General features: G+C 31.4%; 1 protein-coding gene across 1 annotated transcript in view; it reads right to left on the bottom strand.

The window, feature by feature from the left end:
• Window positions 1-508: 508 nt before the first annotated feature.
• The window catches only part of LOC139511650 (collagen alpha-1(II) chain-like), a 30,688-nt gene continuing 13,117 nt past the window's right edge, over window positions 509-18,079 (bottom strand). The window contains exons 16-49 of the mRNA XM_071298614.1: window positions 17,880-18,023; window positions 17,487-17,585; window positions 16,833-16,994; window positions 16,438-16,545; window positions 15,727-15,771; window positions 15,253-15,306; window positions 14,885-14,983; window positions 14,467-14,574; window positions 14,089-14,142; window positions 13,846-13,944; window positions 13,336-13,434; window positions 12,707-12,760; window positions 11,865-11,918; window positions 11,448-11,663; window positions 10,775-10,882; window positions 10,282-10,443; window positions 9,818-9,925; window positions 9,209-9,316; window positions 8,458-8,565; window positions 8,101-8,208; window positions 7,578-7,631; window positions 7,296-7,349; window positions 6,721-6,774; window positions 6,185-6,238; window positions 5,777-5,830; window positions 5,398-5,469; window positions 4,782-4,817; window positions 4,294-4,329; window positions 3,907-4,014; window positions 3,516-3,651; window positions 2,999-3,108; window positions 2,586-2,651; window positions 1,939-2,154; window positions 509-1,294 (exon numbers count right to left, since the gene is read on the bottom strand). Coding sequence (XP_071154715.1) covers window positions 1,145-1,294; window positions 1,939-2,154; window positions 2,586-2,651; window positions 2,999-3,108; window positions 3,516-3,651; window positions 3,907-4,014; window positions 4,294-4,329; window positions 4,782-4,817; window positions 5,398-5,469; window positions 5,777-5,830; window positions 6,185-6,238; window positions 6,721-6,774; window positions 7,296-7,349; window positions 7,578-7,631; window positions 8,101-8,208; window positions 8,458-8,565; window positions 9,209-9,316; window positions 9,818-9,925; window positions 10,282-10,443; window positions 10,775-10,882; window positions 11,448-11,663; window positions 11,865-11,918; window positions 12,707-12,760; window positions 13,336-13,434; window positions 13,846-13,944; window positions 14,089-14,142; window positions 14,467-14,574; window positions 14,885-14,983; window positions 15,253-15,306; window positions 15,727-15,771; window positions 16,438-16,545; window positions 16,833-16,994; window positions 17,487-17,585; window positions 17,880-18,023 — 3,297 coding nt within the window. The 3' untranslated portion in view covers window positions 509-1,144. The remainder of the gene's footprint in view (window positions 1,295-1,938; window positions 2,155-2,585; window positions 2,652-2,998; window positions 3,109-3,515; window positions 3,652-3,906; window positions 4,015-4,293; window positions 4,330-4,781; window positions 4,818-5,397; window positions 5,470-5,776; window positions 5,831-6,184; window positions 6,239-6,720; window positions 6,775-7,295; window positions 7,350-7,577; window positions 7,632-8,100; window positions 8,209-8,457; window positions 8,566-9,208; window positions 9,317-9,817; window positions 9,926-10,281; window positions 10,444-10,774; window positions 10,883-11,447; window positions 11,664-11,864; window positions 11,919-12,706; window positions 12,761-13,335; window positions 13,435-13,845; window positions 13,945-14,088; window positions 14,143-14,466; window positions 14,575-14,884; window positions 14,984-15,252; window positions 15,307-15,726; window positions 15,772-16,437; window positions 16,546-16,832; window positions 16,995-17,486; window positions 17,586-17,879; window positions 18,024-18,079) is intronic.

Below are 18,079 nucleotides of genomic sequence, written 5' to 3'. Positions count from 1 at the left end.
AAGAAATTTTTTGTTCTGTTTGCTGTTGTTTGTCTTTTGGTTGTTTCCATTTTGTTGTCACTTTATTTTCAACTAAAGTTTGAAAATGCCTGTACCAAGTCAGGAATATGACAGTTGTAATCCATTCATTTGATGTGTTTCAGTATGTGAGTTTGCCATTTGATTAGGGATTTTACTATTTGAATTTTCCTCTGAGTTCAGCATTTTTGTGATTTTACTTTTTGGTATATTATGCTACTCGTTTTTAAAGGTCCTGGATGACAAAATTTAAAAACAATTCAACAAAGAAAGCAATGGCTGTCTATATTTATAAAAAAAACACAATTATGATGGGCAGCAAAAAACGACAAATACCTGACTATAAACTCCCGACTCCATATAGGGACAAAAAGAATATGGTGGGACTGACTTACATGTGAGCACTCAACCCTACCTTAACCCAAGACAAAAGTTTAACAAATACCTTAGATAAGGATTGTTTATAGCTAAAGAAAAATCAAACATGTGCTAACTTTTAGTTTTATTTTATTTCTCTGAAAGCTGAAATTACAATAAACCTTCTGAACAAGATCTGTATATAAAATGCTATTGCTGAGAAAAGCAGATATCAAATCATATTGCATAGAAAATTCAATGTTATACAAATAAAACAAAAAAATGTTAACAGTCTTGAAATCATGGCAGTGTCTGGCAAATGATATCACAGATAAGGTGTATTATACCAGAAATTTGTTGTCGTTAGTAAAGTGGTATCATGGCAGACCACAGATCTTACGATTTTCTAACGGCAATAAATTTCACAGCTAAAAATTATAAAACTAACAAATATATACATGGCAACTCTCATAGGATAGAAAAATCTATCTTCATACAAACATTACATTCTCCCTGATGTGTAAATTATAAAAGGAATGGTCCCTTCCTTAGGACGAATACCAAAAAACAATTCATTATACAAAATATATTGCACATATAAAAATCATTGTTAATTGATAAAAATATCCACACTATTCCGTCCTAAATGTGTTTAAATAGTCTCTAAAATATTTATAGTTTTACAGCACCATAAAATTGCACAATGTGATAAATTCTATTATATAAAAAAAATGCTTATGAAAATATGAAGCTTAAATGTAAAATGATTTTAGTTAAAGAAGCAAACTTCTCCAAGTTTAATTTTAAAGTCTTGGTCAGGTGCCCCTACATCATATACGCCTATATCCATAACTGGTAGGGATTTTGTTCTCTTTGTATTAATCTCTAGAACTGTTCTTCCCCATTGACCATTCTTAACCTGTAGGTAAAAATAGAACACAATTAATAACATCTTTATACACTGTAAACTTTGATAACTTTTACATTCTATCAACTCCAATAATTAATTTTTAAGTTTTTAATGTAGAACGTTAAACTGTTAGTTTTAATCACACAGATCAAACTTTTTTTTTATGAAATGCTATATCCTTTATTTGAATTTTCAAAGTGTTTTTTTTAAACTGATAAGCAAGATTTTTTTTAAAGACATACTGTACCCTTTTGTTGTTTGTAACTGAAGAAATTTTGGCATTTTGGAAAAACATGTATGATCCAATATTGTTTTTTCCTTGATGTCTGCTTCTAATGTTTTGTTGGGTTGCTGTCTCAATTGAGTATAAAACAGATGAAAAACAGCAATAAAATGCCTGTATCTTTGCTTTTTTTTTGGCGCTGTGCATGTAATAATTTTGCGTCATGGTTATCTTTTCTATTCTATAACATCACACTTCAGTGTTTCTGGTTGTTCTGTTGATTTTCGCTTATAGTTGATGACTTTCCCTCAGTTTTAGTTTGTATTCTCTCAATCAATTTATGACTTTTGAAAAGCAGTAAACTATTGTTGCCTTTATTTATTGATATTTTAATTTAAAATATCTGATAACAAAAATCAAATATTTTTACCTTGCAAGAATCTTCTGCCACCTTGTATCTGATGCTCCTCTTGCCATTGACAGACATTGTAGTATCATCAAATCCAGAAAGTTGGATAGATTTCTCACCACTTCCAATGGCAATAGAGTTTTTACATTCATATGTAATTTTCTGGTTAACCTTTTGATGGAGATACTGAAGGAATTTTATCTGTGGTTTGATGAAGGCACTTGGATCATAGTTAAACTGTAAAGAAAATCATGAATTAATTAAGTATCAAAGTTGCGACTATGTTAAACTTTGAGTTTTTCTTATTTAACTACATCAAGTTAATTTGAGAATTGCGAAATGGGTTTAAATTGGCTAAACATTTATGGATGGGATTAAATAGTCATTCTTAAGACTCAAATGGGCATTACTAAATAATGTGATAAACTAGTTTTGCGAACATCTTCCTATATCTATATAAAGTTGCATATATAGGTAAGACCATCACTTTCTAGCTAGGGCTTATGATCTGTTGTTAAGTAACAAGGATCTGGATGTGGTGTCTCATATTTCTGTGTTTGTGATTGTTTTCTTTCTCTCTTTTTTTATTTAATAGCCTTTATTTTTGCACTTCTATAAATCTCATCCAGACCCTCCTTACTCCCAATGCAGAAATAGTGTTCATTTACCTTAGATCCTAGTACATCAGAAAGCCAGGTGTGGGATGTTTTTGATTCTACTTTAACATTCTCAATCTGAAAAAAAGTCAAATGATGAATTTAAGAACAAGGTCAAATGATGAATTTAAGAACAAGGTCAAATGATGAATTTAAGAACAAGGTCAAACATACCAACACTAATCAAACAAGTACTATCCACACTGATCTGTGTCCACACTTGTAAATTTAAGAATAAATGTGTCAAATTAGCATAAGAGATATAATTCCTTGATAAAACAGTTCACTTTTCTAAATTTTTTGTTACATTTGATGTATAAGTACATGCAATTTTATAAAATTATGAGAAGTTGTTAAAAAAATAAACTTTATAAACAGCTTTTTAAAATGTACACAAATTAATTATTTTTTAAGTGAATACTTACCACTTTAACTTCTGGTTGTACACATGTAAATGTTCTCTTCCTCTTGAAGTCACATCTTACTTTAATAACATCATATATCGGTCCAAGGTTAGGGTTAATCCAGTATTCACCTGTAAAAACAAAGTGGTCACATTAAAAAAGGATTCGGATATAGCCTATTATTTCATTTCGTTTCACACAAAAACTCATGTGATAAGGTAAGAAATCTGCACAATGTTGGGATAAAAAATGACCTTGCACATACTAAGGTCATTTAGAAAAGAAGTCTGTGTTATTTACACACCATTTATAGAACTGAACTAAAGGATAATAAATCAGCTGTCAGACATCTATTAATATAAATAGGATACTGAATTCGCTGTTTCAGATTCAGAATAACTATGTCACCAAAATGAAAATACATAAAAGTCATTGGATGGATTTCCATTGTTTAGGATGTTTTAAACCAATCAAAAAGTTTTGGTGTACACTTTTGGAAAATATTACCCAAAATGCATTAGAATCTGATACCACTTACCATCTTCAATATCTGGATTATGGTGTTTGAGATCTTCACAGGTGCGTGCTGGAGAATCTTGTGCACCAGTTGGATTCCTGATCTTCTCAATTTGGAGAGTTACTTCTTCCAATGCTTTGAAAACATCAGCATCAATCTGCAAAGAAAATGTTTTTCAAAAATTATTTTTTTAAGCCTAAATTGTTTTGTTAAAATTGTTTGGCCAATACATCATTTCATTATATACACATTAATTAATTTAATATGGTTATGTGTTCAAATTTGATAATTAACAGCAAAAGAAATGAAGATATTTTATGAATGCCAGTTACATATGGAGTTAAAACAAGCATACAAATAGGCCACACCTCTAAATAAATGTGTCACATATCTTTTTTTTATATTTATATACCTCTTCTGCTGGAATTGGATCATCTCCTTGCCATCCTTTGTTTCCTTGTGCTGGGTTTCTGAACCACTGGGTCATTGCACCACCATAAATGTTTCGTCCTGGTTGACCCTAAAATTAAAAAAACGTACCATATGCTTAACATCACGATTAGTTACACAACTTATCTTTTTTAAAAGATTTTTTAACTTTGTTTATAAATACTGCGGTAGTAGTAAAAACAAAAGGACACATTGTTTTCAATTTCAAATGTGAGAACATTGCAACATCATTTTGGGCAAAGACTTTTTTCTGAAAAAAATCATATTTATATATATTGAAAATTTTCTGAAATTGGGGAAATGATATACGTTTGAATGTCAAAGTGAAGGCGAGATGAATCATACTTACAGGTGGTCCTGGATTACCGGCTTCTCCCATCGATCCCTAAAAAAATATAATAAAAGAGTTAAACAATTGTTTTTACAACAAAGAATGAATCTATATAAATGAACAACTTAATACATGTTTATGCAAAATACAAAAGTTAATGGTTAAAAAGAAGGAAACAATCATCACAAAGTTAAAAAAAAAAAAATGATAGGTCCACAATTTCAATTGGTGTTAAATTTTTTTGTATCGTTTAAACCATCTGCGTCTGGGTGAGAGAAGAGTTGATCAAATTGTTGCTTTTTTATTTTGAAATTTTTTCTGAAAAAATTATTTTTTGTAAGGTGTGGAAAAAAACTCCAGAAATGTGTTTTAAATTTGTGTTTAATGCAAACTAAACAAAGTAACATTCTAACTGTTTGAAATATTGAATTGGAATTTACATATATTTAATCTAAATTGAGTCATTCTTTTTTCAAAATATTAGGAGAAAAAGTATAATGTCATACCCTGCGTCCGTCTTCACCTGATGGTCCTCGTCTACCCTAAATTTAAAAAAAAAGTTGTTAATTTCTAAATATATGATGCAACATACAAAATAACATTCTAAAAATAAACATTTGTGTGTTAAACAAGCCTCCTTGAAAAAATGAGAGGATACTTTGTATGAAATGGAAACACAATCACATGATTCTAAAAATAAAAAGACCGTTTTCCCAATTTATTATGTTTCAAATCTTAGAGCTAATTTTTTTTACCTTTAGTCCAACCATCTATTGTTATATCTGTATATATTTAGTTTGATTTATATGCTTACAACTTATTTCGAAGACAAAGGCTTCTTAAAGGAAACCTTGATGTAACTAAAGGAAGATTGTTTGGACATTTTCAGTTTTAAAATATAGAGATCCATTTCTTCTTCCATCTTACAAAGTTTAAAGTGACTTTCCTGGACTATCTGTGCTCTTCGAAGATAAGTGTAATTACATTTGTGAAAAGCCTTCTTAGTTCCTCTGAGGTCACTTATATAAATAATCATAATGAAGTGAATGCTATGAGAAGATTTTGGTGTATGTAGATTTTTATCAAAATACATAAATTTGAGGATTAAAATAATTGACATACTGTTGGTCCTGGTGGTCCAGAAGGTCCTGGGCTTCCATCAGTTCCGGGGTCTCCACGTCTTCCATCAGGACCCTGAAAAAATAACGAAGATATAAAATTAATTAATACTTAACTCGATAAATTACAAGAATGTGTAACAATAATTATCAGAATTTCCATTTCAAATTCACAACACACTTACCATATAAATTTATAGAAAAAAAAAAGAGAAAAAAAAAACAGATTATGAAACATTTAGTCATTTTCAAGGAAAAACATTTTCAGTCCTTAATTTTGGATCCATTGACTGAGTAGTAATTTTAAGGCAATTTTCCATTTGTATCAAAGAGCGAAGTAAGACATTAACAGTAAATAAAAATAAAATGGATGAGCTACTTACTCTTTGGCCTGGGGGTCCTTGTGCTCCACTAGATCCTGGTTCACCTGGTGGTCCCTATTAAAACAGTAACATCATATTTAGTAATTTTTTTTAAATATTGTCTTAGCGATGTATTTTTTCAATTCTGTTGTTTCAATAACATAAGTGGAAACGGCGAATAAGTAAGATCAAGTTGTTTTTTATTTAAAGATTTTGACAAGACTACTGGTCAAATCAGGGTACCTTCAGTGTAAGACCAGTCACTCTTCATTGGCATTTTTAGTGAAATGAAAATAATTAATCGAGAATTTTGGTTGGTCGACTGGCAATAAAGAAATGTTAATGCAATATAGTTTTTTACTTGTAGCAATAAAACAAGTTGAGTGATACCATTTTTCTTTTTATCTGACGGGAAATAGAAAAACTAACCTCTGGTCCTGGTAATCCATTCATGCCTTGAAGTCCAGGGTCTCCCTTGTCTCCCTAGATAATACAAAATGGCAAAATGTACAAAACAATGACATAAATACATATGTTTGATTAGGACAAATATGGCTCTCTTATTTATTTAGAAATGAAATGAACTCAAAATTGATTTTTTGTTGTTGTTGAAGTACATAGTAATACGTCATCTATTCAATCTAAATTTATGTGAATTCCTTGAAAATAAATTGATATTTGTCAAAATGAAATTGAGAATGAAAATTGTCAAAGTCTACACTAGTATTCTAAACTAGTTTGTATTGTATATGAATCTAATACAAGTAGGAGACAGATTAATATAAGCACTTTTTGCTTGTTTCTGTATCCTTACTAATGTCACAATGTGAATTTATATTGAAGAAGATGTATTTCTCTTCATAAAAATTGCTCACTCTAAACTTTCATAAGAATGTATAGAAATATCTTTTAATAGAAATTAAAAAAAAAAATCAAACATATCTAGAAATTGGATAAAAACTTACATTTTCTCCATTTCCACCTCTCTCTCCAGTGACTCCTTGTGGACCTTGTGGGCCCTAAAATTAAAACATTGTTTAAATAATAAACTCATTTTCTTGTGGACCTTGTGGGCCTTAAAATTAAAACAATGTTTAAATAATAACTCTTTTTCTTGCGGGCCCTAAAATTGAAACAAATATGAATTTTTTGACAATTTATATTTCCTTGCTATTTTTTTTAGCTTCTTTTCTGTTAACCTTTTTGCTGAATAATGAAAGTTGATAGGTGTAAATAAATCCAAGGTCACTGTTTTTTGTTTGGTGTATCATTAAAATAATGTATGATAACTACCTCATTTTTTTCCTTCTGTTTATATTAAGTAAGAAAAGATCTACATAGAAGTTATTTTTCTACTTACAAAAGTCAGGGGGAAAATTGCTCTTGAAAAAAAGTTGGTTTACATTATTACTTTACAGATGTATCAGAATTCATTTTATCGTTAAATTCGTTACAAAAAAGCGGAGTTTTTTCTCTGTCTTTGTCCCCGCCTGTTATGGTTATTGATTTACGAACAATACAAGCATTTAAATTTACTTACAGGAGGCCCTCTGGTTCCAGATTGACCTGGTGCTCCATTTGGTCCAGGTTCACCCTAAAAAAAACAACATTAAAAATATTACAGCAAAGTCAAATAATATGTTATTAATAAAACTGACAACAATATTAAGATAAAATTTTACTAGATAACCCAATAAACATGAAAAACAAAAAACAAATCTAAACAGGCAGATGGCTTTTATAGTTATACTGAAATTAAAAATCTTGAGTTGATATCAAGCTATAACTTTTCTCTCTTGTGGTTAAAAATGTAATAACATACCCTTTCTCCACGTTGTCCTGCAGGTCCAGCGGGTCCTGGGCCTCCTGGAGGTCCCTACAAACAAAATCATAATAATCTTAATTTTATTAAGTATATATATACCATAAAATAAATTCTAATAACAGTTTCAATTCATCTTTTATACTATAGCCCTTTCACAGAATCCAGGTACAACATGACTTGTATAAATAAGTCTTTAAACAATGAATAATATGAATTATTCTGGATTCATAATTATTCATGGGCCATTCAATTTTGTGGGTAGAGGTGAAATATGAGTTTAACAAAACATAACAAAAATTCCCTTTAGCTTTCATGTTGTATTTGATAAAATCACAAAATCAAGTTAAAAAAACAGTATTTATTTTTTGGTCAATCGACACAATAAAAATGAATTAATATATCCTTTTTAACTTACACATTCTTTATAATGATATGCTAAACAAAGGCTTTTCCCATTGATTTATTAAAATTCAAGTCCTCTAAATATTATTTAAATATATATAAAAATAAGAATACTTACATTGAATCCCATTAGTCCAACAGCTCCTGGTGGTCCAATATCTCCATCAACTCCCTTTTCTCCTGATTGTCCTTGGAGTCCAGGTGCACCATCTGGTCCAGGGGGTCCCTTGAAAGAAAAAATATCAGTTTCATATTTATTCACAAAATGAAAGTAGCAAACCTAAATATGAAACATATAAATTGACCTGTACAAATGGTGATTTTAGGTCAAGCTAATCATCTCAAACAATCCCCCTTTGTTTCCAAGTAATAACTTTGAGGGCTAAAATATGGAATATAGAATTAAAGTTTTTCTTATAAATAAGTTATTTCTTTGCTCGACTAATATAGTATATCTAGAAACCAGTCTACTTACTGGATGTCCAACATCTCCTATGGGTCCAGGGCTACCAGTAACTCCTTGTGGTCCTGCTTTACCAGGGGAACCATCTTGTCCAGGTCTTCCGGCTTCTCCTTGCATTCCCTATAATGACAAATAATGATAATGATAAATATCAAATTTAGGATAAAACACAAATTTTCGTGACATGAAAGCATATACATACCTATTTGAAAGTTTGAACACTTAAGTATACAATTAATCATCATAAATCCCAATTTTCCCCTGTATTAGAAAACTTCTATACAGTTACAGGGGAGGTAATAACTTCCCTTAATAGAAGGAAATAGACACGCATATAGTCTCTAAATTTGCTAAGAGTCAAATCATCAGAATTCTAAGAACATGTCACCCTTGCCTTTGATTACAGTAACATCAAAAAGGTAAATACCCACATGTTCAAATTCCTCCACTCACAAGTAAGAGGGTAGGAATGCCCTTTATTGTCAAACTTCAAACATCCTTTTTTGGCTACAGTTAGAGTCAACTAAGCCTTAATTTTTTATCATCATCCTAAAATTTCATTGTAGCTATGTTAGTGTTAAACTGAGTAAAATGTTTATCTTTAACGCTACTTCAACAAATATTTTACCGTCATTAGTCATGTGGGGTCCCCCATTCCTACCCTCGAGTAAATATATTGTATTCTTTTATGACTACAAGTATCTTAAATTATTCAGAATGTATCACTAAAAGTGAGAAAACTTTTATTTATAGGATGACTCACAGCTGGTCCTGGTGGACCGGCAGGTCCTCTTTCTCCTGGTTGTCCACCATCTCCTGGGAGTCCACTTTCACCTGGTGGTCCAGCTGCTCCTACGGGTCCAGTTTGTCCCTAAAAATACAATATAAATGTAAAAAATTATTTATCTGACATTCTGATCTAAAGGCCAAATATTGTTACCAAACAAAGTGATATAATTTAAAACCCTCAGAAATGTCTGAACACACAGATTTCAGAGATGAGTTTGCAAAGATTCATATGATAAAGCAAAATCTATGTAATCAATGTATATGTCATGACTACATACCATTAAAACTATTTCATTATTTAGAATAAATTTAGTTGAGTAATAATAGCAGTGTTTATAGAAGGCTCTGTATTATAATTATAATTTCTTAAGAATATTATTGTGCTTTAATTTTAACATATAACTAATTAAACATTTTTTAAATAGGCTGCAAAGAATTCAGTACATTTTATCAAAATCAGTAGTGTTGAATAATATCAAGCAAAGAGTTTATATCAAAACTTTAATAAATTTTAAATATCTCCAGCAAAATCCTAGTTTTCAAAATGAGGGGTCAGTTGACCTGTAAATAGAATATGACTTACTTGTTCACCATCTTCTCCCCTAGCTCCCTTTAATCCAGGTTCTCCTGCAAATCCAGGTGATCCAGATTCTCCTGGACGGCCCATGTGACCAACCTCTCCTCGTGATCCCTGAAGGAAGAAAATTATTACACTATATTTTGTTTAATATGTCACAAATGTAATTAAAAAGACAAATCATTAGCATGGTTATATATAATGTGTTTTTGCGTTTAAAAACATACATAATCTAAATTCTTACATTGATTTTTGCTAATATAATATATCGAATGTATTTTCTGCAAATTTGTATCTTTCATTTCAAAAATTGTGAAAACAATTCATAGATTTGGAATTCATTATTTCATTATTGTATCATATATTTTTTTTAGTTAAAGAATTAAGTGATTTAGAAACAAAAACGGAAGTAATTTTCATGTTTTTAAAACAAATATAGTTTCAAAAGTGAAATCTTAAAAATGTCTTACTTTTATGCCATCAGCTCCGGATGGACCAGGAGGTCCATCTTCACCAGATGGGCCAGACTGTCCTTGTGGTCCAAGACCTCCTGTTGCTCCAGGTTGTCCAGGAAGACCTTGTACTCCTCTGTCACCACGAACTCCTTTCCTTCCATTGAGACCGTTACGTCCCTGTAGTTAAAGATGTATCTTATAAATAATTCATAAATAAGAAATATCATAGCCAAAAAAAAGCACTACAAAATCTGCAGTTAACATCGGTAAGGGTGAAAATAATATAATCTGAAATCAATTTAAATACCACAAAACCTTTCTTTAATCAAAATTTAAAATTGATGTTAAGATTTTTTTTTTATTGCAGTGATAAGATAACAAAAAAAAAGCCCTATGCATTTAAACATGAGTCAACAAAAAAGTAACAGATGTATTTTCATCAATATTTATGCTTCAATGTTCAAACAGTCTTATCAACATGAGTTTCTACTAATTATGACTTAATTACACTTGGTCCTGGTGGTCCACCTAGTCCTGCAGTTCCAGTTGCTCCTTGTTCTCCTTTAGGTCCAGCGAACCCTCTTCCTCCTTTAGCCCCTGGTAATCCAGGTATACCCTAAAATGTAATATTATTTTAAATCATACTGAGTTTGGTGATTTTCTGGTCAGTAAAATTACCCTTGCAATCTTGTTTTCTTCTTCTGACGATATACCATTGTTATACACCTTATCGCTATTTGTCCGCCATTGCTGGATATCACACAGGTTCCCGTAAAATTTTGACGTCATAAAACAAAATATCTGACGCCACAATGGAAAAGTGATTGTTGTTGACGTCAAAAGTTCAAGCGACCGGGTCAGCCGGGATTAGCGATAAGGTGTATTAAAGGTAATAAAAAATACAGATTTAACCAAATATAAAAATCGTGAAAATTAATATATACACCAAGAACAAAATCAACTTCTTAAATACGACAAAAGAAGTAAGTACCATACCTATTTTTGTACAAATTCAATAAAATATAATAATGTAGTACAATGTACCAACTTTAATTGGATGAAAAAATATTTTTTTTTGTAAAACATTTTTATACAAAAAAAATGGCTGAAACAGGAGACAACTATGATTTATTTTGACATCAACTGTGTAGTCCTTACAAGTCATACAAGTGAATTCTTACCCCTGGTCCTGCCAAGCCTACTTCTCCCACTACTCCTTGTTGTCCTCTCTCTCCTGGGGCACCACGAGCACCATTCTCTCCGGGTGCACCAGCATCACCAGGTTGTCCTTTTGGAGCAGGCTCTCCCATTATACCAAGGGGACCTGGGGAACCAGGTGGTCCTCGAGATCCTACTTTTCCCTCATTTCCATCTGCTCCTGGGGTTCCAGATTCTCCCTTAAAAGTTTCATGAGACAAAAATCATATACCTGTAATCTATTGTTACATTAACATTGTCAAAACTTCAAAATATTTTTTATGTTATTTTAAGATGAAAATATTTTTCTATCTGAAGAAAATTTAAAGGGTATGAACAAGACATGTTCTAAATTAATTTTAACAATTTCATGATCAATTGTACTTTTTAAGTATACTTACGCTTTCTCCTTTAGGTCCACGTTCTCCTCTTGGTCCTCTCATTCCTTGGGGACCCTGTTGAAGCAAAACATCATAACATTAAAAATATTTAAAATAGCACATACATTTGATAAAATACTTGCGGTATGGGCTTTGCTCACTGTTAAAGGCCGTACAGGGATCTATAGCTGTTAATTTCTGTGTCATTTGGTCTCTTGAGGAGAGCTGTCTCATTGGCAATCATACAACATCTTTTTTTATATTGACATGGAATAACATAAAATTGATAAAAACAAACAAGACCATGGGTCTCCATGAGAACACAATCTACTGAAAAACTGGAAAAATATGTGTCTTTTTTTTCTAATTTGTAACTGAAATATGGAGAAAATTTTCTATTGCAAAATTTCCCTTCTTTGTTTTATAAAGTTGCTAATAGTTTTTTCAGACTACAACATACACTTGAAAAAACTTGTTTAACGATCATCAAAGCATTTTCACTTGTGATTACATTTGGCAAACGATCAAGCTTACAGGACGTCTAACGTTCCAACAAAAACAGAGGTATAAACTCCAAGTTTTACAAAACGTTTTAAATTTATCGCTTTTTAACTATAGTTTGAAAACAGTTAAATTTTAGCAATGCATTTTCTTACACCTTATAAATGTTTTGGTTTGATGATAAATACATGTCTACGGCAGTTTTTTGCTGACATTAGCCACATATTGTCTGAGGACCAGAAAGATACTTTTACATTTCTTAAATAATGTTATAATTCATTTGAAAAACATTATCACAGAAATATGTTTTGATCAGTCTGTTTACAAGAAAATCCTCTATGGTTCCCATGACAACAACTTACCACTGGTCCTTCAGGTCCCTCATCTCCCTTCTCTCCTCGATCACCTGGTTGTCCCTAAAAAGAGATAACAAAATATAGTTTTTAAGGTAGTCAGCAAATAATACACATGGGGGCTGTGACATGGCAACTAAAATCATGAGCTTACTTATAATGAATTTTTATCCATTATATGAGAATGTATATCAGTAACAATGACTAAAATATTTTTATACTAAAGTGTTTCAGACGAACGCTCTTAGAGATAATGCCCCCTTTAATGCAAAATTTATTTAAATTTGGCAAAATAATTCACAGCCTTTCCACTTTTACTCTATATATGACAATTCGATCTGTTAAGAATAGATAGAGGATGTTGGCATGCAGTGTTAGCAATGATTTCCCTCAAACAAATTCATACAATGTACAAATTGAAATAAAATCTTTTAACCAAACTTAAGAGTCTCAATTTATTTGACCTATTTTATTCTTGAATTATACATGTACATACTTTATTTTTTTCCTCCTATATGATATCCCTCGAAAAGTTTTTATTTAAGAAATACCTGCTCAAATCATGAACGAAAGTCTATCATCATCATACAAACAAAAACTCAGAATATAACAACTCATAGTTATAAATCACAACTTACTCGTTCTCCATCCCTGCCAGCTCCACCAGTTGGTCCAGCTGCTCCTGGTTCTCCTGGGGTACCAGGCTCACCAGTCACACCAGGAACTCCTCGCTCTCCCTAAATTAAAAAAATTAAAATTATTCCCTTGAAATAAATTTAACAAAACCTTTCTGCAAAATCTTTTTGACCATTGAGAGCATATACATTGGTACAATAAAGCAAGTTCATAAAAAAATTTCAACTTAATTGATTCATCATAATTCCTTATTTTTACAAACCAAGTCCAACGAAAACTCTTCATGAATTTCGTTTCAAAATTCAAAAGTGTATGGTCAGTAATGTTATTTTAAATTTTTCTTTTCTGAACATTTCAGTTTGCTAATGATATATAACTTAAAAAAATCCTTTTAAAATCAGGGTGAATAACAAAAACATTTTCATTATATATAATTGAGAATGGAAATGGGGAATGTGTCAAAGAGACAACAACCCGACCATAGAGCAGAAACATAAACAATATATACTTACATTAGCTCCTGTGCGTCCAGTGTTGCCTGCTTCTCCAGGGGGTCCAGGCTCTCCTGGTTTACCGGGCTCGCCTCTGCCTCCTGGGATACCTGGAGCTCCCTATAATATAAGAAAGTATCTGATTTTACCTCAATCAAAATATTAAAAAAAGAAAAAGAAAAATTTGTTTTCAAGCAAATATATAATTTACAGTATCTCAGAACTCAAGTATTATAAATTGACTCTAATAAATAAAGGACTCACAACAAATCCTGCAGCACCTGGATTTCCGTCAGGTCCTCTGCCTCCTGCTTCTCCCTGAAAAAAATCCAAGTCACAGCAAATGAAATAAAATTGTCATCTTAATGTATTTGCAATTAATTATTTCATCTAACAAAACCAAATCTAAACAAAGAAAATTCTTGAATTACAAAAAATATAGTCTATTTCGACTGCACAGGGTGAAGGTTAATGTTAGTATTTTAAACATAACATTCTTATGTTTATCACTTGTTAGTTTCTTTAGGATCATTTCATTTAAGGTAATAATATTTTCTAAGGTGCTTCAATAATAATCGTTTTGAAAATTAAAATTCAGTTATAATAAATCTTAGAAAGAAGATTTGAGAATATGTAACATACAGTTGCTCCTGGTGGTCCAGTGTTTCCTCTTTCTCCAGCGGGTCCACTGTCTCCATTTGGTCCACGTGGACCCTGGCCTCCTGGGTTTCCATCTTGTCCTGGAGGTCCCTATATAATGAAATATAAATCTATACCCGAGTCTGACAAATATGAAATTCTTTTAAGATTTAATCCATCTTTTGGTACAAAAAATGTATGGTATTCAGGTATATTTACCAAAAAAAAAAATGAGCTGATTTAAAAATTTGGAGAATTAAAGTATATTATATCTGAAATAGTACTTTTGTTAAAATTGATAAACAAAAATTACTAACAATACTGAAAAATGTGTATTTAATTTAGTACAAATTATTAATATTATAGAGTTAACATAAAAAAAAAGCTGAGATATCTTATTTCTTTCTGGAAATGTACATACCCTTGAGCCTGGGTTTCCCTGTGGTCCTTGTGTTCCAGCAGGTCCGGGGATGCCAGGGGCTCCCATCTCTCCTGGTCTTCCATCATTACCAGTAACTCCCTAAAATTGATTTACAAACTTGTGAAATATCTATTCTATGAATATTTTTGTTATTTACAACATGAACATACTACCACACTAAAACCATCAGTTTCATTAAAAACATATGAAGACAGACTTTATCAATTATATCATTAAATCATTTATTGCCTTTTTGATTTTTAAAATCATATTTTTTTTTCTAAATTGAGAAATCATAGTAAGCAGTATCAATTTTTATTTTTATTTGCCAGTTCAATGTATAAATGTGTAAATAATATGAAACTCACTGCAGGTCCAGGTCTGCCAGCCATACCATCTAATCCGGGTCCTCCACTACCTCCCTATGAAAATAAATTAATACCATTATTACCCTTAATTAATAAATCTAAATAGTCATTAAAATATATTATTACAAAATAAAAAATCATTTTCAATCTTTTTTTCAATTTCTTTATGCCTACTAACAACTCAAATGTAAACATTTTCATAAATTTGAACAAACAAGTTGTACTATAAAATATCTCATCCCGTATATAATATACTCTTGCAAGTTTAATAAAAAAAAATATCTAATTAAAATAACTGGATTGATAATGGTACAAAACCTAATATTTAACATCTGCCAAAATTATCAAAAAATTCAAAACAGAAAACATCCTTTTATATATCAACATAACTTTCTGCATTCAAATTAATTAGGAATAAGGAATAAAATAATTCTTATTGCGAGTTTATATTTTGAAATGAAATCTTGAACTTACTCTTGCTCCTCTAGCTCCTGGACTTCCCTGTCTACCTGGTTCTCCCTGAAGTTGGAAAGAAACTTGTAATCATTTGCATATAAAATCATTTCTTATATTCTGTAAAATCACTCCAATATTCAACCAGGAACTAATATACGATTGTCTAATGGTCCAATGTTAATCCTTTACACATGTTACAAAAAGATGAAACATAAAATAAAGTTATTCTTATATAAGTTGATATTAATTGTCATATGCAAAGACCTATGCAAAGTACAACAGAGTATATCACAGTTCATTACACGATGACCTTTATATCACAGTTCATTACATGATGACCTTTATATCACAGTTCATTACACAATGACCTTTATATCACAGTTCATTACACGATGACCTTTATATCACAGTTCATTACATGATGACCTTTATATCACAGTTCATTACACAATGACCTTATATCACAGTTCATTACACGATGACCTTATCACTTTTTGTGGATTATTGTTCACTTGGATCTACTCTAGATGTATCTACAAGCATCACTTTGTCTAACAGGTCGTGAAAAAGGATGAAAAATTAACGCTTTTTGCACCAGATGACCTACCATTGGTGTTTTTTTTAGTCTCCCTGTCTCAACATTTTCCTGGTTTCTTCAATATCTAATGTTTTGAAGTTGTCTTACTTCTAATATTGGTCATTGTCTCTCTGTCTAATATTTTTACTTACCAATGGTCCAGATTCTCCTCGTCTCCCTCTTGGTCCAGTCTCTCCCTCTTCTCCTGTGGTACCAGGTTCTCCAATAGAACCAGGATATCCTCTCTGTCCAGTTTGTCCCTATACACAAAATTTTTATCACGTCAGTTACATAAAATTTAAAAGTAATTTTCAATTGTTTACTTTCTTTAAAATCTTCACTAAACCTTGAGAAACAGCAGTATTTTTACAAGGGACAAACATATAATAATATTAAAGTCATGAAACCAACATGTTTGCATGAAATGTTTCTCATGCATTCATTTTTTAAGCTATATTGAATTCTTCCAGAGCTTTACATTGTTAAAATGACAATTCCTTTAAAATTATGTTATAAAACAGCAATAGTCATCAACCCATATACCAACCCTTTCTCCAGGTGGGCCTAATGGTCCAGGCTCTCCTAATGTTCCTCTTTGTCCTCGCTTTCCTTCATTTCCAGGAGGTCCAGGTGGTCCACGGTTTCCTGATGATCCATGTAGACCCTTTGGTCCACGTTCTCCTTTGAATCCAGCCTCTCCTGGTTGACCCTATTTTGATAAGAAAAAAATATCTTTGAACACATTCTTGATGATAACTAGATATTCCAAGGAACTAAATTACTAATTAAGTACATTTATATTTGAATATTGACTCAATCAGTCCAATAGTAAATAGCAGCCATATTGGATTACAAATTAGTTTTTCATTGTTAAATTTTTAAGATAACTCTTTTTTTTATAATTTTAAATTTGGAACACTTAGTACTTGGCTTGAAGACCCGTTTGAATGGTTTTACATTACTAATTTTTGGGGCCTTTTATAGCTTGCTGTTTGGTGTGAGCCAAGGCTCTGTGTTGAAGGCCCTACCTTGACGATAATGACCAATTATGGTTAGCTTTTATAATTGTGACTTGGATGGAGAGTTGTCTGATTGGCACTCATACCACATCTTGGTACAACTATTGACACATAACTGAACATTTCAAGGCAGCCACACTTTCGCACCATTCATTTTTCTTGCTTATACTTTTTCTACTTACTGGTGCACCCTTGGCTCCTAGTGAACCTGGACTTCCGTTTAAGCCAGATGGTCCTCTTGGTCCAGGATATCCTGGGGCTCCTGCTGGTCCGGGGTCTCCCTAAACAAAACACAGACAATGAATACAAAATATATATTCTTTTCAAATTCTTTAAAAGTAATATCAAGCTGTTTGCATATCATGTTTTCAATCAAATCTACTTCAAATTAATAATGTTGCATTTGAATTTGCTGGTTTTTAAAGATTTTTTTACATAATCTATATATTAACTCATATTTTTCAGTGAAGTTCTTTTTAAAAAAATACCTCAACAGAAAACAAATTTGTATTAATTCCAATTCCTATTTATGCAATGGAAAAGTAAGTTCATTCTAACCTAAGTAGTTTACTTACAGAAGCACCTTTTTCTCCATTCATTCCAAGTAAACCATCAGTGCCAGCTAATCCCTCTGCACCTGGAGGTCCAGATATACCAGAGTCTCCCCTAGCACCTTGAAGTCCTTGTGTTCCTTTTGGTCCACCTGCACCAGCATCACCCTTAAATTATAATAATTTCTATTAAAAGTTTCCCTTTTATCTCAAAAGTTTTAAGA

Source organism: Mytilus edulis, chromosome 2 (assembly GCF_963676685.1).
Source record: "Mytilus edulis chromosome 2, xbMytEdul2.2, whole genome shotgun sequence".
NCBI lineage: Eukaryota > Metazoa > Mollusca > Bivalvia > Mytilida > Mytilidae > Mytilus > Mytilus edulis.
Note: the sequence above shows the minus strand (reverse complement) of the source record. Positions and strands in the feature narration are given on the sequence as shown.